The sequence below is a fragment of the Aotus nancymaae genome, unplaced genomic scaffold, assembly GCF_030222135.1.
Source record: "Aotus nancymaae isolate 86718 unplaced genomic scaffold, 86718_ANA_hifiasm-v0.15.2.pri h1tg000028l, whole genome shotgun sequence".
Lineage (NCBI taxonomy): Eukaryota > Metazoa > Chordata > Mammalia > Primates > Aotidae > Aotus > Aotus nancymaae.
Genome location: NW_026988441.1, coordinates 11,124,007 through 11,151,963, shown reverse-complemented (window position 1 = coordinate 11,151,963; position 27,957 = coordinate 11,124,007). Strand labels below are relative to the sequence as shown.

The 27,957-nt window shown below is 49.4% G+C and overlaps 2 protein-coding genes across 6 annotated transcripts; one reads left to right on the top strand and one right to left on the bottom strand.

Moving 5' to 3' along the window:
- Positions 1–437: 437 nt before the first annotated feature.
- Positions 438–24,606, bottom strand: ETHE1 (ETHE1 persulfide dioxygenase). 5 transcript variants are annotated; one of them, XM_012437969.3, is made up of 8 exons: positions 24,334–24,606; positions 22,348–22,510; positions 19,132–19,276; positions 18,827–18,975; positions 4,429–4,558; positions 1,734–1,823; positions 907–1,023; positions 438–633 (listed from the first exon to the last, which is right to left on the bottom strand). In XM_012437969.3, exons 3-8 carry the CDS (start codon positions 19,274–19,276, stop codon positions 581–583), a joined length of 684 nt encoding a protein of 227 aa, XP_012293392.2. In that variant the 5' UTR covers positions 22,348–22,510; positions 24,334–24,606; the 3' UTR covers positions 438–580. The 5 variants fall into 5 exon arrangements, with proteins under 5 accessions (XP_012293392.2, XP_012293390.2, XP_012293391.2 ...); XM_012437967.2 differs by lacking the exons at positions 22,348–22,510; positions 24,334–24,606 and adding an exon at positions 19,708–19,846; XM_012437968.2 differs by lacking the exons at positions 22,348–22,510; positions 24,334–24,606 and adding an exon at positions 19,736–19,813.
- Positions 24,607–25,228: 622 nt separating this feature from the next.
- On the top strand, positions 25,229–27,740 carry ZNF575 (zinc finger protein 575). The gene is made up of 3 exons (XM_012437970.3): positions 25,229–25,548; positions 26,060–26,155; positions 26,666–27,740. Exons 2-3 carry the CDS (start codon positions 26,077–26,079, stop codon positions 27,304–27,306), a joined length of 720 nt encoding a protein of 239 aa, XP_012293393.2. The 5' UTR covers positions 25,229–25,548; positions 26,060–26,076; the 3' UTR covers positions 27,307–27,740.
- The last annotated feature ends 217 nt before the right edge of the window (positions 27,741–27,957 follow it).

The window sequence follows — 27,957 nt, the reverse complement described above, 5'->3', positions numbered from 1 at the left end:
GCCAGTGTTCTAATCCAAGGTGATGAGAAGACCTGCCCCAGATATCCGTGTTTGTTTTTGATCTTGTGAGTTACACCTGTAATCCCAGTACTTTGGGAGGCCAAGCTGGGAGGATCAGGAGGTCAGAAGTTCGAGACCAGCCTGACCAACATGGTGAAATCCTGTCTCTACTAAAAATACAAAAATTAGCCGGGCATGGTGGCATGCACCTGTAATCCCAGCTATTCAGGAGGCTGAGGGCGGAGGTTGCAGTGAGCTGAGATCGTACCATGATACTCCAGCCTGGGCGCTGGAGCAAGACTCTGCCTCAAAAAAAAAAAAAAAGAAAGAAAGAAAGAAATCTCCTTGCAGGCTTCTTGGACCTCCCAGCCTCTCCACAGGACCAGAACTCCATCCCGTTTGGCCCAGAAACCCCAGAAAACAGGCTGAAGTCAGACTCATGGCAAAAAAAAAGTTTTATTTAGAAAGCTCCAGGGGTTGGGGTTAGAGTTGGGGTGGAAAGGAGAGGTGCTGTGTCAACGCCACCCCCTTCTCCATCAAGTGCATTAACACTAGGTAGGAGCATCCGACAGAGGTGAGATCAGGAAGTGGGTGTCTGCACCCCACAGCGCATGTTGGCAGGAACAGCAAAGTCTGAAAGGAATAAATCAAGGTTGAAACTGAGGGGCCTAGGCAGAACCCCAGGCCCCACTGAAGACCCAGAAATCCTAGGAAACTTTCCTCTTCAGGGAACTAGAGTTTTGGTCCTGAGCCCACTCCTCTCAGACCCAGGAGTCCAGGCCCCCAGCCCCTCCTCCCTCAGACCCAGAAGTCTAGGCCCCCAGACCCTCCTCCTTCAGACCCAGGAGCCCAGGTCCCCAGCTCCTCCTCCCTCAGACCCAGAAGTCCAGGTCCCTAGCAGCTCACCTATCTGCTGAGGTTTAGGCAAGTTCAGGTTGTCCATGAGTTTGACAAACTCCTCACAGCTGAGGGTGAGCCGAGGGTTCAGAGTCCTCTCCTCCTCCACGGTGGACACTGTGAACCCTGGTGGCCAAGGGAGGGGAAGGAAAGTCAAGGAGTCCAGTGCCTTGGGCCTCTCAGAACTACATTTCCCAGGAAGCCTTGGGTGCCTCTTTGGCCGGGGACTAACAGGCTCTTCCCCAGAATATTCCTAAAATAGCTTTCCCTCCTCCATGGGCACTATGGGAAATGTAGTTTTCCCCACAGTTCCCTAAGCTCCACAAGGAAGGCTCAGGAAAACCCATACCCTGCAGAATTCTAGATGTCTGGCAATCACATAGTTTCTATATCCACACACAGCACTTTATCTCTATTTTTTTTTTTTTTTTTGAGACAGGGTCTTGCTCTGTCACCCAGGCTGGAGTATAGGGGTAGGATCATAGCTCACTGCAGCCTCAACCTCCTGGGCTCAAGTAATCCTATCACAGCCTCCCAAGTAGCTGGGACCATGCCACCATGCCTGGCTAATTATTTGTATTTGTAGAGGCAGGGTTTTGCCATGTTACTCAGGCTGGTCTCAAACTCACTCCTGGGCTCAAATGAGCCTCCTGACTTAGCCTCCCAAAATGCTAGGATTATGGGTGTGAACCACCATGCCTAGCCTCAAGCATTTAATTTTTTTGGCCAGAGAAGTTTCTGAGACTGGTAGGCTTCATGCCCTACAAGGATTACAGAGATTTACACTCCCCTTTCAAAGTTATGTACGCCCCCCACCTCCTCCAGGAAGCCCTCACCATGGTAATCATGAGCAGGGTAGACCAGACAGTCGCCTGGAAGTGTGAAGATCTTTTCATGGACCGAGTGGTACAAGGTCTTGGCACAGCCTGGGGAAGGAACGATCAGAGGTCAGTGGATCAACAAGACAGAAGACTCTAATCCCTTCCTTCAGGAAAAGGGTGGGAGGATAAAATCACTATAGCTAAACCCTCTCCTTCTGTCAATATCCCTTTGTCTAAGTAGAGGACAGGGAAAGGGATTCTAGGCAGATAAAACAGCATACACAAAGAACTGAGGAACCATGAGAAATTCAGCATACACAGGCCGGGCGCGGTGGCTCACGCCTATAATCCCAGCACTTTGGGAGGCCGAGGTGGGTGGATCATGAGGTCAAGAGATCGAGACCATCCTGGTCAACATGGTGAAATCCCGTCTCTACTAAAAATACAAAAATTAGCTGGGCATGGTGGCGCACGCCTGTAGTCCCAGCTACTCGGGAGGCTGAGGCAGGAGAATTGCTTGAACCTGGGAGGTGGAGGTTGCGGTGAGCCGAGATAGTGCCATTGCACTCTAGCCTGGGTAACAAGAGCAAAACTCCGTATCAAAAAAAAAAAACAAAAAACAGCATACACAAAGAACTGAGGAACCATGAGAAAGTCAGCATGGCTGTAAACAAGGTTGGAATGACGGGGGAAGCACCAGAGAGTGTCATTTGTGACCTTGACTCTCACCCAGGGGATGCCAAGAAAGGGTTCTGAACAAACGAGGTGGACTAGAAGGTAAGAAACCGAAGACAAAGCCAGGCACGGTGGCTCATGCCTGTGATCAGCACTTTGGGAGGCTGAGGCAGGGGAATCACTTGAGGTCAGGAGTTAGAGACCAGCCTGGCCAACATGGTGAAACCCTGTCTCTACTAAAAATATAAAAATTAGCCAGGTGTAGTGGCCCATGCCTGTAATCACAGCTACTCTGGAGGCTGAGGCAGGAGAATTGCTTGAACAAAGGAGGTGGAGGTTGCAGTGAGCCAAGATCACACCACTGCACTCTAGCCTGGGCGACAGAGCAAAACTCCATCTCAAAAAAAAAAAAAAAGGAAGAAGAAGAAAGAAACAGAAGACATGAGGCCAGGAGGAGAATGAAGCCATGGTCCCCACAAGCAGTTCTGAGTCCTAAGAAGGGGCAAACCTCTCTTCCACCTTGCATTCAGCCTAAATCCTTCAGCTTCCTGACTGTACTGGAAATGAATAAATGGGAGATGGGGAGCCTTGGAGAGAAAAAGACAGAGACTGAGATGCAGAGATAAAGAGAGAGGGAAGAGGGAGGAAGAGGCCTGGGGATGTGGCCTCCCACGGCCATCTCATTGTGGTTTCTCTTTTACCCTCTCATCCAGCCTCACCTCTGCCTGCAAGGCAGCTAAATCCCAGACCTAGTGTTAACCCAACATTCTCACACATGCTCAAAGGATAGTCCAACCCTGAGACTCTGAAACCATACTCCCTTTCCACAGAAAAACTCCTAAATCTAACTGCCCCTAGCAGATAGACTCCAAATGGATTATTGCTCTCTGGCAATTAAACTGCTGGCTCTAACAACTGTTTTTTTTTAAGCTACATTTGTTTCTTTTCTTTCTTTTTTCTTTTTTTGACAGAGTTTCCCTTCTGGTGCCCCGGGCTGCAGTGCAGTGGCGTGATCTCGGCTCACGGCAACCTCCACCTCCCCAGTTCAAGTGATTCTCCTGCCTCAGCCTCCCAAGTAGCTTGGATTACAGGCACCCGCCACCACACCTGGCTAACTTTTTGTATTTTTAGTAGAGATGGGGTTTCACCATGTTGGCCAGGCTAGTCCTGAACTCCTGACCTCAGGTGATCCGCCCGCCTTGGCCTCCCAAAGTGCTGGGATTACAGACATGAGCCACTGTGCCTGGCAGCTATATTTGTTTCTTAGAGAGGCAGTCTCACTATGTTGCCCAAGCTGGCCTCACATAGGTAAATAACATACCCCTGAATCTAACTGTCCCCCAGCAGCTAAGCCCCTGAATCTAACTCTTCCCACACTCTAGCATGGGGGTCCCTAACCCTGGGTACCCGTCTGTGGCCTGTTAGGAACTATCTGTGTGCAGAAGGTGGTGAGTGGCAGGTGAGCGAGTGAAGCTTCACTGCGTTTGCAGCCACTCCCCACTGCTCCCATTACCACCTGAGCTCTGCCTCCTGTCAGATCAGTGGCAGCATTAGATTCTCATAGGACCCCAACCCTATTGTGAACTGCATGTGCAAGGGATCTAGGTTATGTTCTCCTTATGAGAATCTAATGCCTGAGGATCTGTCACTATCTTCCATCTCTCCCAGATGGAACCATCTAGTTGCAGGAAAACAAGTTCAGGGCTCCCACTGATTCTACCTTGTGGTGAGTTACATAATTATTTCATTATATATTAGAATGTAAAAATAATAGAAATAAAGTACACCATAAATGTAATGCAATTGAATCCCCAAAACTATACCCTGCCATGGTCCATGGAAAAATTCTCTTCCGTGAAAGCAGTCCCTGGTGCCGAAAAGGTTGGGGACCACTGCTCTAGCAGGTAAACCCCTTGAATTTAATACTGCAGCCCCCTAAAAGTTTAAAGTCCATTCATTCTTGTAACAGATACTTCAACACTTGGCACACACATAACTATATGAAGATCTTGGGCGGGATAAAGGAGCCAGTCACCTTGCTGGAAGTCTGTCCGTCCACACCCACGGATCAACAGGGCATCTCCAGTGAAGGCCATGCTTTGGTCATTCAGGACGAAGGTGACACAGCCTGGGGTGTGGCCAGGGCTGGCCCTGGTCTCCAAGGCCTGGCAAAGTTGGAAGAGTACAGAGACAGTCACCGAGAAACCTTCAAGATGAAACTGGCCCTCAAAGCCCCACCCTACCCCAGGGTCACATCTAGATAAACGTTTTGGTAAAAAATTTAGATTCCTAGGCTCTAATCCTGTATTACCAGAGTAAACTCTAAGTGGATACATGACAATAAAACTACAAAACTGTGACACACAACAACAAAAATACAAATAATATCTGACCTCTGGTTAGGAAGGTGATATAGCTTGGCTGTGTCTCCACCCAAGTCTCACTTTGATTTATACTCCCATAATCCCCATGTGTCTTGGGAGGGACCCAGTAGGAGGTAACTGAATAATGGGGGCAGGTTTTTCCCATGCTGTTCTCGTGATATTGAGTAAGTCTCATGAGATCTGATGGGTTTATAAAGGCAGTTCCCCTGCACATGCTCTCTTGCCTGATGCCATGTAAGACATGGCTGTGCTCCTCCTTCACCTTCCACCATGATTGTGAGGCCTCCCCAATCGTGGAACTGTGAGCCCATTAAACCTCCTTTTTTTTTTTTTTTTTGAGACGGAGTTTCACTCTTGTTACCCAGGCTGGAGTGCAATGGCGCGATCTCGGCTCACTGCAACCTCCACCTCCTGGGTTCAGGCAATTCTCCTGCCTCAGCCTCCTGAATAGCTGGGACTACAGGCAAGCACCACCATGCCCAGCTAATTTTTTGTATTTTTAGTAGAGACGGGGTTTCACCATGTTGACCAGGATGGTCTCGATCTCTCGACCTCGTGATCCACCCGCCTCGGCCTCCCAAAGTGCTGGGATTACAGGCGTGAGCCACCGCGCCTGGCCTTAAACCTCTTTTTCTTTATAAATTACCCAGTCTCAAGAATGCCTTTATTAGCAGCATGAGAATAGACTAATACAGTAAATTGTGGGGTGCTGCTTTAAGGAGACGTGAAAATGTGACTTTGCAACTGGGTAACAGGCAGAGGTTTGAACAGTTTGGAAGGCTCAGAAGAAGACAGAAAAATGCAGGGAAGTTTGGAACTTCCTAGAGACTTAGAGGGCTCAGAAGAGAGAAGATAGGAAGATGTGGGAAAGTTTGGAACATCCTAGAGACTTGTTGAATGACTTTGACCAACATGCAGCTGATAGTGACATGGACAATGAAGTCCAGGCTGACGTGGTCTCAGATGGAGATGAGGAACTTTTTGGGAACTGGAGTAAAGGTCACTTTTGTTATGTGTTAGCAAAGAGACTGGCAGCATTTTGCCCCTGCCCTAGAGATCTGCAGAACTTTGAACTTGAGAGAGATGATTTAGGGTATCTGGCAGAAGAAATTTCTCAGCAGGAAAGCATTCAAGAGGTGACTTGGGTGCTGTTAAAAGCATTCATTTCAGTTTTATGTATACAGAAAGATATGCTTTGGAATTGAAACTTATGTTTAAAAGAGAAACAGCATAAAAGTTATGAAAATTTGCAGCCAGGCAATGCAATAGAAAAGAAAAACCCACTTTCTGAGGAGAAATTCAAGCCTGATACAGAAATGTGCATAACAAGGAGCCAAGTGTTAATTGCCAAGACGATGGGAAAAATGTCTCCAGGGCGTGTCAGAGGTCTTCACAGCAGCCCCTCCCATCACAGGCTCAGAGGCCTAGGAGGACAAATGGTTTCATGGGCGGGGCCCACAGCCTTGCTGCTTTGTGCAGTCTCGGGACTTGGTGCTCTGCATCCCAGCCATGGCTAAAAGGGGCCAAGTACAGCTCAGGCTATTGTTTCAGAGGGGGAAAGCCCCAAGCCTTGGTGGCTTATGCGTGGTGTTTAACCTGATGGTGAACAGAAGTCAAAAACAGAGATTTGGGAACCTCCACCTATATTTGGGAGGCTGTATGGAAATGCCTGGATGCTCAGGCAGAGGTGTGCTGCAGGGATGAAGCCTTGATGGAGAGCCTCTGCTAGGACAATGCAGAAGGGAAATGTGGCGTGGGAGCCCCGAGAGAGTCCCCACTGGGACACTGCCTAGTGGAGCTATGAGAAGAGGGCCCTTGCCCTCCAGATCCCAGAATAGTAGATCCACTGACAGCTTGCACCATGTGCCTGGAAAAGCTGGAGAAACTCAACACCAGCCCATGAAAGCAGCCAGGAGGGAGTCTGTACCCTGCAAAACCACAGAAGCAGAGCTGCCCAAGACCATGGGAACCCACCTCTTGCATCAGCATGACCTGGGTGTGAGACACAAAGTCAAAGAAGATCATTTTGGAGCTTTAAGATTTTACTGCTCCACTGGATTTAGGATTTCCATGGACCTGTCTCCCCTTCATTTTGGCCAATTTCTTCTATTTGGAATGTATGTATTTACCCAATGCCGGTACCCCATTGTATTTAGGAAGTAACTAAACTTGCTTTTGATTTTACAGGCTCACAGATGGAAGGGACTTGCCTTGTCTCAGATGAGACTTTGTTTTGTTGGTTTTTTTTTTTTTTTTTGGTTTTTTTTTGTTGTTGTTTCAAGACAGAATCTCACTCTGTCACCCAGGCTGGAATGCAGTGGAATGATCTCAGCTCATTGCAATCTCCGCCTCCCTGGTTCAAGCGATTCTCCTGCCTCAGCCTCCTAAGTAGTTGGAACTACAGGCATGTTCCACCATGCCTGGCTAATTTTTGTATTTTTATTACAGACAGGGTTTCAATATTTTGGCCAGGTTGGTCTCGAACTCCTGACCTCAGGGGATCTGCCTGCCTTGGCCTCCCAAAGTGCTGGGATTACAGGTGTGAGCCACCGTGCCTGGCCTCAGATGAGACTTTGGATTGTGGACTTTTGAGTTAATGCTGAAATGAGTTGAGACTTTGGGGGACTGTTGGGAAGGCACGATTGGTTTTGAAATGTGAGAACAGGAGATTTGGGAGGGACCAAGGGTGGAATTATACAGTTTGGCTGTGTCCCCACCCATATCTCATCTTGAATTGTAGCTCCCATTACTGGGTATATACCCAAAGGATTATAAAGCATTCTATTATAAAGGCAATGCACATGTATGTTCACTGCGGCACTGTTCACAATAGCAAAGACCTGGAACCAACCCAAATGCCCGTCAATGATAGACTGGACAAAGAAAATGTGGCACATATACACCATGGAATACTATGCAGCCATAAAAAAACAACAAGTTTGTGTCCTTTGTAGAGATATGGATGAATCTAGAAACCATCATTCTCAGCAAACTGACACAAGAACAGAAAACCAAACACCTCATGTTTTCACTCATAGGCAGGTGACAAACAATGAGAACATATGGACACAGGGAAGGGAACAACAATCACTGGGGTAGGTGGGGGGGTGGGGGGAGGGGAGGGAGAGTGGGGAGTGGGGGGGTGGGGAGGTGGGGAGGGATAACACAGGGAGAAAGGCCTAATGTAGGTGATGGGGGGATGGAGACAGCAAACCACCATGGCATGTATGCACCTATGCAACAATCCTGCACCTATGCAGGATGTGCACATGTGCCCCAGAGCCCAAAGTACAATTAAAAAAAAGAAAAGAAAAGAAACAATTAAATTAAAAAAAGAACCAATATGCTCAAAAAATATATTTGTAACATATACATACCACACAGTGATCAATATACTTAATATACAAGCAGATCTTGCAAATCAATTTGAAAAAGATAAACACACTAATATAAAAATGGAATACTCAACAGTCATTAAAAGCAATACTGTTGAAATAAAATTCAATAATGTTTTACACTTTTAAAAATAAAAAATAGGTGAGGCCGGGCGCGGTGGCTCACACCTGTAATCCCAGCACTTTGGGAGGCTGAGGCGGGTGGATCACAATATCAAGAGATCAAGACCATCCTGGCCAACATGGTGAAACCCCGTCTCTACAAAAAATACAAAAATTAGCCGCGTATGGTGACGTGTGCCTGTAGACCCAGCTACTCGGGAGGCTGAGGCAGGAGAATTGCTTGAACCCAGGAGGTAGAGGCTGCAGTGAGCCAAGATCTCGCCACTGCACTCTAGCCTGGCAACAGAGTGAGACTCTGTTCCAAAATAAATAAATAAAAACAAAAATAATTTTTAAAAATAGGCAGTGGCGGCCAGCACAGTGGCTCACGCCTGTAATCCCAGCACTTTGGGAGGCCGAGGCAGGCAGATCACCTGAGGTCAGCAGTTTGAGACCAGCCTGGCCAAGAGGGTGAAACCCTGTCTCTACTAAAAATATAAAAATTAGTCAGATGTAGTGGTGCATGTCTGTAATCCCAGTTACTAGGGAGGCTGAAGCAGAAGAATTGCTGGAACCCAGGAGGCAGAGGTTGTAGTGAGCCAACATCGTGCCACTGCACTCCAGCCTGGGTGACAGAGTGAGACTCCATCTCAAAAAAAAAAAAAAAAAAAAAGTCAATATCCTGGGGCAAAAGGATATGAAACTGTTCTAGCTCCAAAAAGATTTTTTTTTTTTTTGAGATGGAGTTTTGCTCTTGTTGCCCAGGCTCGAGTGCAATGGAGTGACCTCGGCTTACCACAACCTCCGCCTCCCAGGTTCAAGCGATTCTCCTGCCTTAGCCTCCCAAGTAGCTGGGATTACAGGCGCCTGCCACAACACCCAGCTAATTTTGTATTTTTAGTAGAGACAGGGTTTCTCCATGTTGGTCAGGCTGGTCTTGAATTCCCGACCTCAGGTGATCCGCCTGCCTCAGCCTCCCAAAGTGCTGGGATTACAGACAGGCATGAGCCACCACATCCGACCACTAGATCCAAAACGATTTTTAAGAATAAATAAAAAATATTGTAGCTTATCTTCTGTGTTGTCTTTGGATCTGTTTTAGTAAACCCGTTTTTCATTTTATTAAAATAAAAACATAAAAGCGAAGCAAAAACAAAAGAAGGAAAAGGAAAACATACACACAGAAGAGATGAAATAGACACAATGGTCAAACAAAAAGCATGAAGCTCAGTTGCATCCTGGTTCCAAAAAACAGCTGTAGGCTGGGCACCGCGGCTCACACCTGTAATCACAGCACTTTGAGTCACCAAGAGGAGAGGATCATTTGAGCCCAGGAAATTGAAACCAGCCTGGACAACAGGTGAGAAGAGAGGAGGGAAAGATAGAGGAGGAGGGAGAGGGAGAAGTAAGAAGGGAAAGAAGGAGGGAGGGAGGGAGGAAGAAAGAGAGAAAGAAAGCTGTAAAGATTCTTCTTAGGGTAATTGAAGACATCTGAACACAGGCTGAATATTTAATGATGATATAAAGTTGCTGCATATTTTGTTAGATGTGACAAAGATTTTGTAAAAGAGTAAGTCTCAAAGTGTAGCCTCGGGAACTCTAGTCGGTGAAATCAAAACTGTTTTTGGTCTTTTTGCCCATTTTTCATTCTCATTCCCCCAAAAGCTTGGGGGGGGGGGCAGTTTCTAGAAGTTTCATGACCTGCAATGACATAATTGAGGGGGGTGGTTCTACAAGTTTCATGAACTGTAATGAAATCTGTGCTTGGTTTTTTTTTTGAGACAGAGTCTCACTCTGTTGCCCAGGCTGGAGGGCAGTGGAATGATCTCAGTTCACTGCAAGCTCTACCTACTGGGTTCAAGTGATTCTCATGCCTCAGCCTCCTGAGTAGCGAGGATTTCAGGAACACATCACCACGCCTGGTCAATTTTTGTATTTTTAGCAGAGACAGGGTTTCACCATGTTGGCCAGGCTGGTCTCAAACTCGTGACCTCAGCTTCCCAAAGTGCCAGGATTACAAGAGTGAGCCACCGTGTCCACCCTGTGCTTGTGTATTCTTATGTTCTGTACCATTATATCAATGTAGATTTGAAAAAATTCAAAATAAGAAATTGTGGGTGGGTAACACATAACATCTTGACCTAAAACAAGCCTCAACTGTCCCTGAAACTTGTCGAGTGATTTCCCCAACTGCCCAGCCTGCCTAACCCTAAATTCTTTCAACAAATTCATTCTTCCTTTCCATGATGCATCATTTCCCATGACACATCCCCAAAGCTTTTTTTTCACCTGTTTCCTGCGGCAGCTAAACCTGAAACTACTCCCATCAAAGAAACAGAACCCAGAAGGGATCCTGCAAAGCACTCAGCTCGCTGGCCTTGGCGTTCCCGTGCCCTACACTGCCCCCTGGTGGCAAGCAAGCTCTCTGCCTCTTGCATTTGGTTCCTAAACTCTTTCCCTCCATTATTCAAATGTATAGTAAACCCTTCTTAACTGCCTGGGATACATTTCAAGATCCGCAGTGGATGCCTAAAACCGAGATAGTACAGAACCCTACACACTATTCTTTTCCCTATACATACACACCTATTATAAAGTTTAATTTATGGCCGGGCGTGGTGGCTCACGCCTGTAATACCAGCACTTTGGGAAGCTGAGTCAGGTGGATCAAGAGGTCAAGAGATCAAGACCACCTTGGCCAACATGGTGAAACCCTGTCTCTACCAAAAATGCAAAAATTAGCTGGGTATGGTGGCAGGCGTCTGTATTCCTTACCACTCGGGAGGCTGAGGCAGGAGAATCACTTGAACCTCAGAGGCGGAGGTTGCAGTGAGCCGAGATTGCGCCACTGCACTCCAACGTGGCGACAGAGTGAGACTCCATCTCAAAAATAAATAAATACATAAATAAAAATAAATAAAGTTTAATTTATAAATTAGGCACAGTAATAAATCAACTATAACTAAAAATAAAGTAGAACCACTACAGTAAGGCATGATGGTGCATACCTGTAGGTCCAGCTACTTGGGAGGCTGAGATGGGAGGATTGCTTGAGCCAGCGTTCAATAGCAGCCTAGACAACATAGCGAGACCCCATCCAAAAAAAAATGAAAATAATAGGTCAGATGCAGTGGCTCACACCTGCAATCCGAGCCCTTTAAAAGAATAGGCCAGGCCGGGCGCGGTGGCTCACGCCTGTAATCCGAGCCCTTTAAAAGAATAGGCCAGACGCAGTGGCTCACACCTGTAATCCTAGCCCTTTAAAAGAATAGGCCAGATGCAGTGGCTCACACCTGTAATCCTAGCCCTTTAAAAGAATAGGCCAGGCCGGGCGCGGTGGCTCACGCCTGTAATCCCAGCACTTTGGGAGGCCGAGGCGGGCGGATCACGAGGTCAAGAGATCGAGACCCTCCTGCTCAACATGGTGAAACCCCGTCTCTACTAAAAATACAAAAAATTAGCTGGGCATGGTGGCGCGTGCCTGTAATCCCAGCTACTCAGGAGGCTGAGGCAGGAGAATTGCCTGAACCCGAGAGGCGGAGGTTGCAGTGAACCGAGATCACGCCATTGCACTCCAGCCTGGGTAATAAGAGCAAAACTCCGTCTCAAAAAAAATAAAAATAAAAAATAAAAATAAAAGAATAGGCCAGACACAGTGGCTCACACCTGTAATCCGAGCCCTTTAAAAGAATAGGCCAGACGCAGTGGCTCACACCTGTAATCCGAGCCCTTTAAAAGAATAGGCCAGACGCAGTGGCTCACACCTGTAATCCGAGCCCTTTAAAAGAATAGGCCAGATGCAGTGGCTCACACCTGTAATCCGAGCCCTTTAAAAGAATAGGCCAGATGCAGTGGCTCACACCTGTAATCCGAGCCCTTTGGAAGGTCGAGGTAGGTGGATCACTTAAGGTCAGGAGTTGGAGACCAGCCTGACCAACATGGTGAAACCCCATCTCTACTAAAAATAAAATAATAATTCAAAAAAAATTAGCCAGGCATGGTGGCACATGCCTGTAAACCCAGCTATTCGGGAGGCTGAGGCAGGAGAATCTCTAGAACCCAGGAGGCAGAGGTTGCAGTAAGCTGAGATCGTACCACTGCACTCCAGCCTGGGCAACAGAAGGAGACTGTCTCAAAAACAAAAATTAAAAAAAAAGAAAACTCAGGCCGGGTGCAGTGGCTCACGCCTGTAATCCCAACACTTTAAGAGTCTGAGGCAGTTGGATCACTTGAGGCCAGGAGTTCACAACCAGCCTGGCAATGTGGCAAAACTCTGTCTCTACTAAAAATACAAAAGTGCCTGTAATCCCACCTACTCGGGAGGCTGAGGTGGGAGGATCACTTGAACCTGGAAGGTGGAGGTTGCAGTGAGCCAAGATTGCACCACTGCAGTCCAGCCTGGGTGACACAGCAAGGCTCCATCTCAGAAAAAATGAATACATTGCTTCTGTTTTGGCGTTCTGCTGCCTTGTAGCATCATCATGTATTAAACAGTCCCCTGCTGTGTGCTGTGTCCCCTGCCCTATACCCCTACTGTCTTTCATGCACATGAGCAAGTATGTCCCTGCGCTTCACACCTAGAAGGGGAACTTCTGGGTTGGAGACCCTGAGGGCACCAGCTCATCCTTGAAACAGCCTCAAGAGGAAGGTGTCGTGATAACCCCTGTGCTTAGTGCAGGGAACTGAGACTCCCAGAGGGAGGCAGAGGTTACAGTGAGCCGAGATTGTGCCATACTGCACTCCAGCCTGGGTAACAAGAGCGAAACTCTGTCTCAAAAAAAAAAAAAAAAAAAAAGGAAAACCGTGTCTATAATGAAACCTCTTTAATTTTTCCTATCTTTTGTGTAAGATGAACAATCAGTTCAAGAAACTAGCAATTTATTTTTATTTTTATTTTTTTGAGATGGAGTCTTGCCCTGTCACCCAGGCTGGAGTGCAGTGGTGTGATTTTGGCTCACTGCAACCTCCACCTCCCAGGTTCAAGCGGTTCTCCTGTCTCAGCCTCCCAAGTAGCTGGGATTACAGGCGCACGCTGCCATGCCCGCCTAATTTTGTGTATTTTTAGTAGAGACAGAGTTTCACCATGTTCCTCAGGCTGGTCTTGAACTCCTGAGCTCAGGCAACACACCTGCCTTAGCCTCCCAAAGTGCCAGGATTACAGGCATGAGCCACCATGCCCGGGCAAAACTGGCAGTTTCTTTTTTTTTTTTTTTAAACTGGCAGTTTCTATGAAAGTAAAAAATTTGTCGACTCAGTGACCTAGAAAGTCCAATCCTTGAAATTCAGGACAATGTCCCCCAAGATATTTGCACAAGAATCTTCATAGCAGCATTATTCATGGGAGCCCAAAACCGAGTAATCAGAAGGAAAATGGAGCATGGTGGTTCATGCCTGTCATTCACTTTGTACTTTGGGATACTGAGGTAGGAGGATTGCTTGAGGCTAAGAGTCACCACGACCTGCCCATTGTGTAGGGCAAAAATTATGGCCAGTGGACCAAATGTGGCCTGCTATCCATTTTTGTAAGGCCTGTAAGCTAAGAATCATTTTAACTTTTTTTTTTCACGTTGAAAACTATCAAAGTAGCATGTAAAAATTAGATGAGGCTGGGAGCAGTATAATCACAAAGCTTTGGAAGGCCGAGGCAGGAGGGTTGCTTGAGGCCAGGAGTTTGAGACCAACCTGAGCAACAGAGCAAGACTCAGTCTCTACAAAAAAAATTTTTTTTAATTAGCTGGGCATGCTGGTGCATGCCCATAGTCCCAGCTACTCAGGAAGCTGCGGTGGGAGGATCACTTGACCCCAGGAATTGGAGGCTGCAGTGAACTATGCTCACACCAGTGCACGCCAGCTTGGGCAGCAGAGCAAGACCCTGTCTCGGTTGGGCACAGTGGCTCACGCCTATAATCCCAGCACTTTGGGAGGCCGAGACGGGTGGATCACGAGGTCAAGAGATCGAGACCATCCTGGTCAACAAGGTGAAACCCCGTCTCTACTAAAAAATACAAAAATTAGCTGGGCACGGTGGCGCGTGCCTGTAGTCCCAGCTACTCGGGAGGCTGAGGCAGGCAAATTGCCTGAACCTAGGAGGCGGAGGTTGCGGTGAGCCGAGATCTCGCCATTGCACTCAGCCTGGGTAACAAGAGCAAAACTCCGTCTCAAACAAACAAACAAAGACCCTGTCTCAAAAAAAAAAAACCAAAAACTATATGAAATACAAATTGTATTTATGTATGTATGTGTGTATGTATTTATTTATTTTTGAGATGAAGTTTCACTCTTGTCACCCAGGCTGGAGTGCAATGGTACAATCTGGTCTCACTCAACCTCCGCCCCCTGGGTTCAAGCGATTTCCCTGCCTCAGCCTCCCAAGTAGCTGGGACTACGGGCATGTACCACCACATCTGGCTCATTTTTTATTTTTGGTAGAGACGAGGTTTCACCATGTTGGTAAGACTGGTCTCGAACTCCTGACCTGAGGTGATCCACCTGCCTTGGCCTCCCAAAGTGCTGTAATTACAGGCATGAGCCACCATGCCCAGCCTGAAATCCAAATTTTACTGACCATAAATAAAGTCTTCTTGGAACACACCCATGCCTATTCATTTATGCACTGTCTGTGGCTGCTTTCACACAACAACAGGAGAGTTGAGTAGCTGACACAGAGACCCTACTACCTATAAAAAATGAAAATATTTGCTATCTGGTCCTTCACAGAAAAAGCTGGCCAACTGCTGCTATACAGCAATAAGAAAGAAGGAGCTCCAACCGTAACCAACGTCATGTAGAGTGAAAAAAAGCCAGACACAAAAGAGTACACTGTATAAATCCTGTGTATAAGGTCAGAACAGGCAAAACTAATCTGTGGTTAAATACGTCAGAAGAATGGTGCCTTGGCAGGATGGTGACTGGCCAGGAAGTGAGGCAAGGAAGGCTTCTGGGGTGATGAGCACGTTCTGTATTTGGATCTGGGTGGTAAGCACTCATGCACATGTAGAATACATGGACTCACTTCATCACTTCATTCTATGGATGTTAACAACTCTTTTTTTTTTGAGACCGAGTCTCGCACTGTCACCCAGGCTGGAGTGCAGTGGCACGATCTCGGCTCACTCCAACTTCCACTTCCTGGGTTCAAGTGATTCTCCTGCCTCAGTCTCCCCAGTAGCTGCGGTTACAGGTGCCCACTACCACACTGACCAATTTTTATATTTTTAGTAGAGATAGGGTTTCACCATGTTGGCCAGGCGGGTCTCGAACTCCTGACCTCAAGTGATCCACCTGCCTTGGCCTCCTAAAGTGCTGGGATTACAGACATGAGCCACCACGCCCAGACTTCTTTTTTTTCTTTTTTCTTTTTTTTTGAGATAGGGTCTCGCTCTGTCACCCAGGCGCGTGATCGCGTCTCACTGCAACCTCCACCTTCTGGGCTAAAGCAACGCTCCCACCTTAGCCACCTGATTGGCTCAGACTGCAGGTATGTGCCACCATGCCCTGCTAACTCTTGTATTGTTTTATAGAGATAGGGTCTCGCCATGTTGCCCAGGCTGGTCTTGAACTCCTATGCTCAAGCAATCTACCCACCTCGGCCTCCCAAAGTGCTGGGATTACAGGTGTGAGCCACCATACCCAGCCTAATAACTCATTTTTTAAAAGTAGGAGAAGGAAAAATAAAGGAGAGGAAAGTGGACTCCCATCTCCAAAAATTTATAAAGAACTCAGACTGGCCAGACATGATGGCTCACGCCTGTAATCCCAGAACTATGGGAGGCCGAGGCGGGTAGATCACCTGAGGTTAGGAGTTTGAGACCAGCCTGGCCAATATGGTGAAACCCTGTCTCTACTAAAAATACAAAAATTGCCCAAGCATGGCGGCAAGCGCCTGTAATCCCAGCAGAATCGCTTATGCTCAGGAGGCAGAGGCTGCAGTGAACTGAGCTTGCCACTGCACTTCAGCCTGGGTGACAGAGCAAGACTCCAATTCAAAAAAATAAAAATATGGCCAGGCGCAGTGGCTCACGCCTATAATCCCAGCACTTTGGGAGGCCGAGGCAGACGGATCACTTGAGATTGGGAGTTTGAGACCAGCCTGACCAACATGAAGAAAAGAACCCCATCTCTACTAAAAATACAAAATTGGCTGGGTGTGGTGGTCCATGCCTGTAATCCCAGCTACTCAGGAGGCTGAGGCAGGAGAATTTCTTGAACCTGGGAGATGGGGGGTTGCATTGAGCCAAGATTGCACCATTGCACTCCAGCCTGGGCAACAAGAGAGAAACTCCATCTCAAAATAATAATAAAAACAAAAAAATAAACAAATAAATTAAAAAAATTTTTTTTTAATTAGCTGGGCTTGGTGGCTCATGCCTGTAATCCCAGCTACTTGGTAGGCTGAAACAAGAGAATCACTTGAACCTGAGAGGTGGTGAGCCAAGATCGCACCCCTGCACTCGAGCTTGGGCAACAGAGTAAGATCCTGCCTCATATAAAAGAAAAAGAAAAAGTTGCCTAAGGCTGAGGGGGAAAAGGGGAGGATAAGGGTGATGGTAAAGGGGTACAAGGTCTTTTTAGAGTAATAGAAACATTCTCTAATGAATGGTAGTAATGGATGCACAACTCCGAATATACTAAAAGTCACCGATTGTGTCCTTGCAATAGATAAATCGTATGGTATGTGGGTTATATCAATAAAGCTATTAAACCTGGGCAACATAGTGAGACCCCAGCTCTACAAAAAATTTAAAAATTAACCAGGTATGGCCGGGTGCGGTGGCTCACGCCTATAATCCCAGCACTTTGAGAGGCCGAGGCGGGTGGATCACTAGGTCAAGAGATCGAGACCATCCTGGTCAACATGGTGAAATCCCGTCTCTACTAAAACTACAAAAAATTAGCTGGGCATGGTGGCGCATGCCTGTAATCCCAGCTACTCAGGAGGCTGAGGCAGGAGAATTGCCTGAACCCAGGAGACGGAGGTTGCGGTTAGCCGAGATCACACCATTGCACTCCAGCCTGGGTAACAAGAGCGAAACTCCGTCTCAAAAAAAAAAAAAATTAGCCAGGTATGGTAGTCCGTCCCAGCTACTTGGGAGGCTGAGGCAGGAGGATCACCTGAGCCCAGAAGGTCAAGGCTGCAGTAAGCTATGATCCCACCACTGCACTCCAGCCTGGGTGACAGAGCAAGACCCTTTCTCAAAAACTAACAAACAACAACAAAAAAGGGCGGGCGCAGTGTCTCATGCCTGTAATCCCAGCACTTTCAGGGGCCCTGTAATCCCAACTCTTTAGGAGGCCAAGGTAAGAGGATCACTTGAGCCCAGTAGTTCAAGACCAGCCTAGGCAACATAGCAAAACCCTATCTCTACAAGAACATACATAAATTAGCCAGGTGTGTGGTGCATGCTTGTGGTCCCAGCTACCAGGGAGGCTAAGGTGGGAGGATCACCTGAGCCCGGGAGGTTGAGGCTGACTGCACTCCAGGCTGGGTGACAGAGACCCAGTCTCAAAAAAAAAAAAAAAAGCTATTAAAGAAAAAAAAACAATACTGAAGCTAAACCTAGCTAAACCCTTCAAAATTCATTCCAAGAAATGCTCGTTAACACCTGACTATTATGTCCAATGTTCATACATGTACAATGCATTTTTGCCTGCTTCCAGAAAAAGGCTTGAAATAAAGCTTCTGTAACCATTGTAGCTAAACCCTCTTCCCTCACACAGCTTTCATTTCCTCTAAACACTCTGACCCAAATGAACCGTCCCTATTTAGCAAAACCCTCTAACCTGGAAGCTGTCCTGACATTCTGTCCCCAGAGTCAGCCAAGCTCTATTATACATCTTTAGCAACTGATCAGAAAAACGCCCTGCCAGCTGTTTCCCTCCCTCTGAGGGCAACTCCCCAGACCCTTCCCCCCATGCCCTGGGTTGCAATTCTGGCCGGAAACCTGCCCGTGCCTGTGGCAAAGAAAGTGAGGGTGGCAGGAACCTTCAGACCTTTCCAATGTGAGGCAACCGCATCGCTAGGACTAGGGTGAGGCTGTTAGTGCAAGATTTAAGAAGGCGCTTACTTGTGGGTATGGACCCTGCACTTACAGGACCCTGAGAGAGAGTGCCTCCTTAAATATTGCACTCCAGGGTCCTCACAGCCTTTATCCCAGTCCTGGGCTCTGGGTTCTAAGCATCTAGATGCTCCTTTCTCAAACGGAGGTTTCTGCAAGACAGGACTGGATCTCTTTCCTTCTCAGCCCTGCCCTCAGAATTCCAGCCCCTAATCAACTTTTACGGAAATGCCTACCAGGCCAAAGAGCCGCCCCTGAGCAGCTGTTGACTTAGGAGTTTCGCCAGGGACACACCTGCCCAGAGCCTTTTGCCCCAGAGCCCCACCTGGGTTTATGGTGCCTCCCCCTCCCAGAAAACATGAGCTCAGGGGTCAGGAACCCAGGTCCTGAGGTCCCTCCTCCCCCAGGACTCAGGATCCCAGGCCCCCAGTACCCTCTTCCCTTAAGTTTAAGGAGTCCAGGCCACCACCCTCTTGGGGACCCAGCACCCAACTCACGAAGCGCCCGAAGCGGATGGAGTCTCCATCCTCAATGTGCAAGTCAGCCTGGGCCCCACTAAGGCGGGAGATGACAGACTGGCAGCCAGGGATGAGGGAACGGAGCAGCCCCGAGCCTGTAATGTGGTCCGCGTGGCAGTGGGTATTCACTGGGAGAGAGAGGAGGGACAGGTCCAGGAGGGCATACAGAGAGGACCTGGGAGTCCCAGCCCAGATCTTTCTCCCTCAGACTCAGGAGTTCCGGCCCACTCCACTGACTGCAGCCCAGCCCGGCTGGGACCCGAGAGTTTGGACCCTGGACTGACCAGCATACAGCAGCCGCAGCCCCAGTTCCTTGATCAACTGGGCATCCCGAGAAGCTGTCTCCAGGACCGGGTCGATCAGAACGGCCTCCCGGGACTCTCTGTCACCCAGCAGGTACGTGTAGGTGCAACTCACTGACTCGAACATCTGGGAGCGGGGGACCCAAGTGAGAGCGCAGACCCGGACTCCCACCCATTAAGGGCCCAGTAGTCCAGACTGGCTCTATCCTCTTCCTAAGATCCAGAAGCAGAAACCCCAGCCCCCTCTTTCCCCTGGAGTCAGGGGCCCCACCACCTTCCTCCAACAGAACGAAAGAGTTCCAACTTTGTAACACCCCAAAATCAGGTTCCCCAGCACGTTCTTTCATAAAGGACCCAGGGGTCCCGCCCCAAGCCCAGGAGCCCCCAGACCATTCTCACCTTTAAAGGACCCAAGAGTCCCGCCCTAAACCTCCACCCCGCTTTCCGCAAGATCCAGGCGTGGGTCACCCGGATCTCTCCCCGTTAAGAGACCCCGAAGTTCCGCCCTTGCTGCCGCCTAACGCCCAGTAGTGCCCCCCTGGGTCCAGCCACCCGCACCTGCCGCAGAAGGATGGGGGCTTCAGACCTGCCGCGCTGGCTCAGCTGCCGCTGGGTGACCCTCAATACAGCCCCCGCCATCGCGCCCACAGCAGAGTCAGGACTGAGCCGAGGCCGAGCGCCGGCAGCAGGCAGAGGCTCCCGCACTGACCCGGGGAGGGGCGGGGCACGCCTTAAAGGGGCCGCGGACGCCTGGGATAGAGGGCGGGGCGCCGCCGAGAGGGGCAGGGGCGAAAGCAAGGGCAAAGGCGAGGGCGGGGGCGAGGGCGAGGGCGAGGAAACCAGAATGCAACTCAGGGACTCTCTGAGACACAGAGAACAGGGAGACACTCAAAGTGCAAGGGACAGACGCTCGGAGACACACGGGCATGCTCATGTAGGAACATAGATAGGGAGAGAAGTAGGAACCCCAGGAGAGGCCCCAGTACACTCATAGCCTTGGGGCCGTTTTTTTTTTTTCTTTTTCTTTTTTTTATATTTTGAGACAGACTCTCGCTCTGTCACCCAGGCTGGAGTGCAGTGGAGCGATCTCGGCTCACTGCAGCCTTAAACTCCAGGGTTCAAGCGATCCTTCCACCTCAGCCTTCCGAGTAGCTGGGACTATGGCACGATGCCACCACACCCGGCTAATTTTTTTTTTTTTCTTTTTTCTTTTTTTTTTTTTAGACGGAGGTCTCCCTGTGTTGCCCAGGCTGATTTCAAACTCCTGAGCTCAAGCATTCCTCCCACCTTGTCCTCCCAAAGTGCTGGGATTACGGACGTGAGTCACCGCGTCCCGTGGGGCCGTTTTCTAGCGGGTGGTTGGACAGTCATTGTTAGAAAAAGATGTTCGGTTCCGGGAGGCAGAGGTTGCAGTAAGCCGGAATGGCGCCACTGCACTCCAGCCTGAGACAGAGGGAAACTCCGTCTCAAAAAAAAAAAAAAAAAAAAAAAGTTAGGTTCTAGGTCATTAATTGAGGGACTTTTGAGTGGGTGTCTGGTTACCAGAACAACACTTGATCCCATTAAAGTTCATCCAGAAATTGCATAAACATTTTATCAGGGATGTTTCTCTCTTTCGAGGAAGAAATCTAAACACACACACACACACACACACACACACACACACACACACAAAGGTCAGGCACGGTGGCTCACGCCTGTAATACCAGCACTTTGGGAGGCCGAGGTGGGCGGATCACGAGGTCAAGAGATCGATGCCATCCTGGCCAACATGGTGAAATGTCATCTCTACTAAAAATACAAAAAATTAGCTGGGCATGGTGTAGCGCACCTGTAGTCCCAGCTACTCAGGGGGCTGAGGCAGGAGAATCATTAGAACCCAGAAGTCAGAGGTTGCAGTGAGCTGAGATCATGCCACTGCACTCCAGCCAGGCGACAGAGCGAGACTCAGTCTCAAAAAAAAAAAAGGAAAGAAAAAGAAAACATAATTTTGCATCATCTCTTGAATAATCAGATTGGGGATTATTCATTTTCTGTTGGGGTGTTAACCTCTGAAAACAAATTTTGTTCATTTACACCAAGGACCTGGGGCTGAGAAACTGTGGTCTCAAGTTATGAGCTGTCAGAAAGTTTGCTCTTTGGAATCGTAGCAGTAGTGAGAATAGGACATCCCAGTCTCATCTGGACGATCTATGTCATTTTGTGAAATCAGAGCAGCCTTGATTTCCAGCTTAGGGGGAGAGCTTTTTTTTTTTTTAATTTTTAAAATTTTTGGTAGAAACAGGGGTTTGCTATGTTGCCCAGGCTGGTCTCCAGCTCCTGGCCTCAAATAATCCTCCCACCTGGGCCTCTCACAGTGCTGGGATTACAGGTATGAGCCACTGTGTTATCCTGTCCCCTGCAGAGCTTCTGAGGAGGGGTTTCCTGCAACAACATCTTAATTCTGGAGTTTCCAGGGAATGGTCCCTGGAGCTATTATCAGAGCAGGCCCTGTGTTAATCCCTTTACACAGAGAAGGCCTGCTTTGCCTTGAGCCTATCAAATTGCTTCATTAAAATTTTACGTGGCTGAGCTCACACCTGTAATCTCAGCACTTTGGGAGGCTGAGGAGGGCAGATTACTTGATGTCAAGAGTTTGAGACCAGCCTGGCCAATATGAAACCCCATCTCTACTAAAAATAAAAACAAATACAAAAAATTAGCCAGGTGTTGTGGGGCATGCCTGTAGACCCAGCTACTTGGGAAGCTGAGGCATGAGAATCACTTGAACTCAGAAGGCAGAGGTTGCAGTGAGCCAAGATTGTGCCATTGCACTCCAGCCTTGGCAACAGAGCTAGAGTGTCTCAAAAAAAAAAAAGGGAAGAGAAGACACCCAGTTAGTTTTGAAACAGGGAGAAAAAAGCTCAGAGCCAAGAGAACTTTTCTCATTTGTTCCAGGCAAGAGTCCTTGTGTATACCTGGCTCAAGCTAGATGTCGCTGAGGACCCAGAGGTGACTCAGTCTAGCTGGTAGGGGAGAGAGGTAGGGACAGCAGGGCTGAGATACAGGGAGGTGTAGGGATTAGGGGAGCTCAGTGGAGGGAGGAACCAGGGAAAGGAAGACCCTCAGACATTCCTTACTGAGAGGGTCCCCCAAATAAGACCTTCTCACCCCTGGCTCTGTTTCCTGTTGTTTTTGTGGGATTTCTAGGCCATTTACCTGTCCCTTGAAGACACACGGGTGGAGGGAGAGGGGAAGGGTCGGGTGGTGTTATAGGCTCAGCTGTGAGATGTTCTAAGAGTTAGAAACCCTGGCTTCACCCTTCTCAGCTGTAGGACCTTGGGCTGAAAACTTATCTTCTTCTGGGTTCCAGTTTTCTTATCTGCAAAATGAGGTTGAAAATAGTTGAATAGCCTGCCATAGCACAGGCTCTCAATGGTACTTGGCATTGTTATTTTGTCATTATCCTTGACTTCTCTTGACTTCTTCCCACCCTTTCCACCTCCTTTTTTTTTTTTTTTTTTTTTTTTTTTGAGATAGAGTCTCACTCTGTCACCCAGGCTGGAGTGCAGTGTGTGCAATCTCTGCTCACTGCAACCTCCGCCTACTGAGTTTGAGTGATTCTCCTGTCTCAGTCTCCCAAGTAGCTAGGATTACAGGTGCACACCACCATACCCAGCTAATTTTTTTTTTCTTTTTTTTTTTAGACGGAGTTTCACTCTTATTGCCCAGGCTGGAGTACAATGGTATGATCTCAGCTTACCACAACCCCTGCCTCCTAGGTTCAAGGTGTCTTGCCTTAGCCTCCCAAGTAGCTGGGATTACAAAATACAAAATTAGGCCGGGCATGGTGGCTCACGCTTGTAATCCCAGCACTTTGGGAGGCCGAGGCAGGCGGATAACCAGGTCAGGAGATCAAGACCATCCTGGCTAACATGATGAAACCCTGTCTTTATTTAAAAAAAAAGAAAAGGAAAGAAAAATTATTTGGGTGTGGTAGCCCACGCCTGTAATTCCAGCTACTAGGGAGGCAGAGGCAGGAGAATTGCTTGAACCCAGGGGGCAGAGGTTGCAGTGAGCCACGATCATGCCACTGCACTCCAGGCTGGGCAACAGAGCACAGCTCCATCTGAAAAATAAAAAATAAAAAGGGAGAGAGACCGAAGAGTCATTGCAAACGAATACAATGTGTGGAGCTCATTTAGATCTTGAGTCAAGCAAATCAAGTGTAATAAAAGGATATTATTTATGAGATATGATATTTGACATTTAGCTTCAGAATCATTTGGGAAGAGTGGATGGTGGGTAAATGAAACAACACTGGTCATGAGTGAATAATTTTTTTTTTTTAATTTTTTTAAAATGTAAGGTATGGCTCCGTTGCGCAGGCTGGAGTGCAGTAGCACAATCATAGCTCATTGCAGACTTCAACTCCTGCGTCAGTCCTCCCTCCCTACCCCTGAGAAATAGCTGGGACTACAGGCTGCCACTAAGCCAAGCTAATTTTTTTTGGGCGGGGGAGGGGGGGTGTCTCACTATGTTGCCCAAGCTGGGTTTTTTTGTTTGGTTGGGTTTTGTTTGTTTTTTTGTTTTGAGACGGAGTCTCGCTGTGTTGCCCAGGCTGGAGTGCAGTGGCTTGATCTCGGCTCACTGCAACCTCCGCCTTTCGGGTTCAAGCAATCCTCCCATCTCAGCCTCTAGAGTAGCTGAGATTACAAGCGTGCGCCATCACGCCTGACTAATTTTTGTATTTTTAGTAGTGACGGGGATTTCACCGAGTTGGCCAGGCTGGTCTCGAATTCCTGACCTCAAGTGATCCTTCCGCCTCCGTCTCCCAAAGTGTTGGGATTACAGGCTTGAGCTACCCCTGGACCCAGTCTGGTTTGGAACTCCTGGGATCAAGCGGTCCGCCCACCTCTGCCTCCCAGAGTGCTGGGATTACAGGCGTGAGACAGGGAGCCCGGCCTAGGCACTTTCTATTCTAAACACTTTCCATTGATTATCACATTTAATCCCAACAACCCTCCATTTTATAGATAAGGAAACAGGCCTAGAAAGAGATCTAAAAAGGGTCACACGGCTAGAAAGTGGCACAACCGATTCCAAGCCAGTTACCCAGGCAATCTGGCTCCAGAGTCCAAATAACCCCACCAAACAAACTCCCAGGAATCGCCAGACCTGTGGGTTATCGGACTGGAGACTCACCCATGTAGAGGACTTTTATGAGCATTTCCCGGTCCTTCCTGCACCAGGCAGAAAAATGCACCGCCACTGCTCGGGAAGAATGCCAAGCCGCACGCCACCCGGGGCCTAGCACCAGGAGCAAAGGCCAGGGCACCTCAGGACCACCCAGGCGTCCCGGCGGGGGGGAAGGTCGATGGGGGCGTGGCTGAGAATCTTGAATCACCCAATAACGAGGTGTGCCGGGGCGCTATGCAAATAATGTGTGTTTTATTGGGCACTGGCTCTCCGGAGTCCCGCCCCGCCCTCTCCTGAGGAAATGGATAGACTTTTTGCAAACGCCTTGAAGGGTGGAATTAGCAGCAAGCTCTTGAAACTGCCTCTGGAGATGGAATCCAGAGGAGTTCTCGAAAAGAAGAGGGGCGCATGCACTGATCTCCAAGGGCAGTTTGTCCATGTTAGTCTTGCACGTGCTTGACTCCAGTCAGCCACCATAGGCCCTGCCACTGGCCGTGCACTTTTCTTCGATCCTTTGGCCAGTAGCTTCGCGCTTGCTCACGAACTTGCCTGCCTGCGTGGCCCACCCAGTCCCTCCTTCCAGTCCGTCTTCTCCGTCCGCAGCCTCTGCCAGCCGCCACTGCGCATGCTTTCTGACGCCCCCTCTGGTCCAGCGTGGGAGGAGGGGATGGAAATGAGGTTGGGCCGAGCAGCTCGAGCGCGCTCCCTTCCCTGCCCTCCCCCGTCGCCGGACGCGCGCCGGGCTGTGCAGCTCCGTGGGGCCGAGGGCAGTGCAGCAGCGGCGACGGCGGCTGCGGCCCTGGCCGCAGCGGGAGGATCCCGAAGCCCCGCCCCCGGGGAGGGGCCGTCCTGCAGGTGAGGGGGCAGGGGTTCGGGTGCGGATATTGGCTTGCAGGCTGAATGCCTGAATCACTCTGAGGGAGATCGGTGGTGGTCCGAACGCCTAGATTCTGGAGGGACTGTACATTACTGCCTGAGCCTTGGGAGGGTGCATCGGTGCCTGAATGCCTGATTCCGAGGGGAGCATTGAATTCTTTACGCTTGGGACTCTGAGGGAAAAGTCCATTAGAAGCCTCTGAAGCGGGCCATATGCCACGTTCCTTCTGTATCTTCCTCCAGGTCCCCCCTCCATCCTCTACGGCCCCATCCAAGCCAAGGATGAAATTTAACAGCAAGAAGGACGCAGTTGACGCGGCGTCAACGAACTAAGTCAAAACCCGGGTAAAGTTAGCTCTTCGACGTAAAGCCCCGCCCACTGTACTCATAGACCCCTCCCCTGGGACGCTGATGAAAGACCTGTCCACTCCGCTCGAAGGTCCCCGTCCCCTTGGTCTAGTTTCTGAACAACAGACTTTGGTCTTATTTGCATAGCTCCACCCATTCCAGGGCGGCAGGGTCAGGTGGGGAAGGTCCCGCCCACTCTGGGCATATGCCCCGCCTGCTCCGAGCTCTGGACTGCAGCAGAGTTAAGAGTTCTGGAGACCCCGCCAACTCTGCTCAAAGACTCCAACCCTGGGTTTAGGTAGCGAAGGGACTATCTCTGAATTAAATTTGCATAGCCCCGCTCATTGTGCTTAGGCTCCGCCTCCCCGCTAAGCCCGCCCTTGCCTTAACATCCCATACTAACAGACCTCGCTCCTAAACAGTCTGACCCCTCATTTTAGGCCCTCCAACCCTACCCCCATCAGCCTGGTAATCACTGACTCACCCCCGACCCACGCCCTGCCCCTAGGTTCCTGTGCCAGCAAAATGCTGGAGCGAGGCGCGGAGTCCACGGTCGGGGCCAAGGATCCTAGTCCCACTGGCAAGGAATCAGTGACTGAAGAAGGTGAGAGTGGCGCCGCCTGTGAGTAGGGAGCATTCTCCAGGAATGCAGACTAAGATAATCACATTCTGGTGGAATCTCAGGGTGAAAGTTTGAGGCCCAGGGTGATGACTATTTGGGATCCCCAAAAATGCCACGTTCTGGGAAATCCTCCCATTTGGCTCAGAGAGAGCCTCAGTGACCATTTGCTAGGGCTCAGAAAATTACAGAAGGGATGCGGCAGGGATGACATGCAGGATTTCAGGGTGATCACTGGGAAGATAATAGAAACGGATACCCTTTGATGAAGCCTTGGTAGCTTTGGGGATCCAGGAAAGTAACTCTTTGGAGTCCCTCAGGATCCCCAGGGGGAGAGGGGAGCAGAAACATGCCATTTGGGGAGTCTCAATGTGATGCTTGAGGTGCCCAGATACACTTGGAGGAGCGCCTCGAATATCCAAGTCGTGGCAGAGCCTGGTCTAGGCCCAGGGCGTTGGCTGCTTCCTGGAGCCCACCAGCCCTCCTGTCCCCCAGCTCCCCACCAGGGCCCACCGCAGAAGCCCAGCCAGTCGTCTGCGGGCGCGCCTCCCCGGCCCCGCCGGCGGCCCCAACCCCAGCGCCTGCACCGGTGCCCCGACTGTGACAAGGCCTTCTCGTACCCGTCCAAGCTGGCCACGCACCGCTTAGCACACGGCGGCGCCCGACCCCACCCATGCCCAGACTGCTCCAAGGCCTTCTCCTACCCCTCCAAGCTAGCAGCCCACCGCCTCACGCACAGCGGCGCCCGCCCACACAGGTGCCCACACTGCCCGAAGGCCTTTGGCCACCGCTCCAAGCTGGCGGCTCACCTCTGGACCCACGCGCCCACCCGCCCCTATCCGTGTTCCGACTGCTCCAAGTCTTTCTGCTACCCTTCCAAGCTGGCGGCCCACCGCCACACCCACCACGCCACCGACGCCCGCCCCTATCCTTGCCCGCATTGCCCCAAGGCTTTCTCATTTCCCTCCAAGCTGGCTGCCCATCGCCTATGTCACGATCCCCCTACTGTGCCCGGCAGCCAGGCCACAGCCCGGCACCGATGCTCCAGCTGTGGCCAGGCCTTTGGCCAGAGACGCCTCCTGCTCCTTCATCAACTCAGCCACCACCAGGCAGAGCACAAGGGGGAGAGAGACTAAGCCCTCCCTTGGGCTCACTGTCCCTCTCTGCCCCTAGCCTTCGCCAGTAAGAGGTGGGATTTCAAAGCCCAGCTGTATGAGCTCGCCTCTTCCAGACAGCTGGCAGGGCAAGGGACTGGCCATTTATACTGGGCTCAAACTCAAAAGCCCGAGGAACTGTTTGCTCCCCTGCTTTCGGGAGAATAAAGCATCAACCACAGTTTAGCACTGGGTCTCAAACCATAGACATGAAGCTATGGTTTGACAGCGCCGGCTCTGCTTCTCCCCACACACCTACATGGCTAGGGTAAAAAAGCCTGCTACTATTGTAGGCTGAGGAGGATTGTGGGCAAACAGACTCTCTTGTTGTTACAAGTTTAAACTGGTGTCTCTCCTTTGGCCATATGACTGTATCTAAGAAATTGAAAATACATACATGTTTGTTTCAACTCTTCCACTTGTAGGAATTTATTCTATAAACTCATGCATGTGGAAAAAAAACATGTATAAGGGTGTTCACCACAGTGTGACTGTTGTGGCCAAAGACTGGAAGCCACTCAAGTGCCCAAAAACAGGTGACCAACTATTGAATTACAGCCATGGAATGGAATAGGTAGCCATAGGAAAAAAGGAAGCACTATATGTACTGATATGGAAAGATCTCCAAGATAC

Excerpts from the sequence above, each read along its gene's own strand:
- ETHE1 (XM_012437967.2), bottom strand. The coding sequence starts at position 19,788 with ATGGCGGGGGCTGTATTGAGGGTCACCCAGCGGCAGCTGAGCCAGCGC. Across the intron at positions 19,277-19,707 it reads CCCCCATCCTTCTGCGGCAG|ATGTTCGAGTCAGTGAGTTG; the intron begins GTGCGGGTGGCT and ends CCCCGCTCCCAG. Across the intron at positions 1,024-1,733 it reads CCCTGCTCATGATTACCATG|GGTTCACAGTGTCCACCGTG; the intron begins GTGAGGGCTTCC and ends CTTGGCCACCAG.
- ZNF575 (XM_012437970.3), top strand. The coding sequence starts at position 26,077 with ATGCTGGAGCGAGGCGCGGAGTCCACGGTCGGGGCCAAGGATCCTAGT. Across the intron at positions 26,156-26,665 it reads GGAATCAGTGACTGAAGAAG|CTCCCCACCAGGGCCCACCG; the intron begins GTGAGAGTGGCG and ends CCTGTCCCCCAG.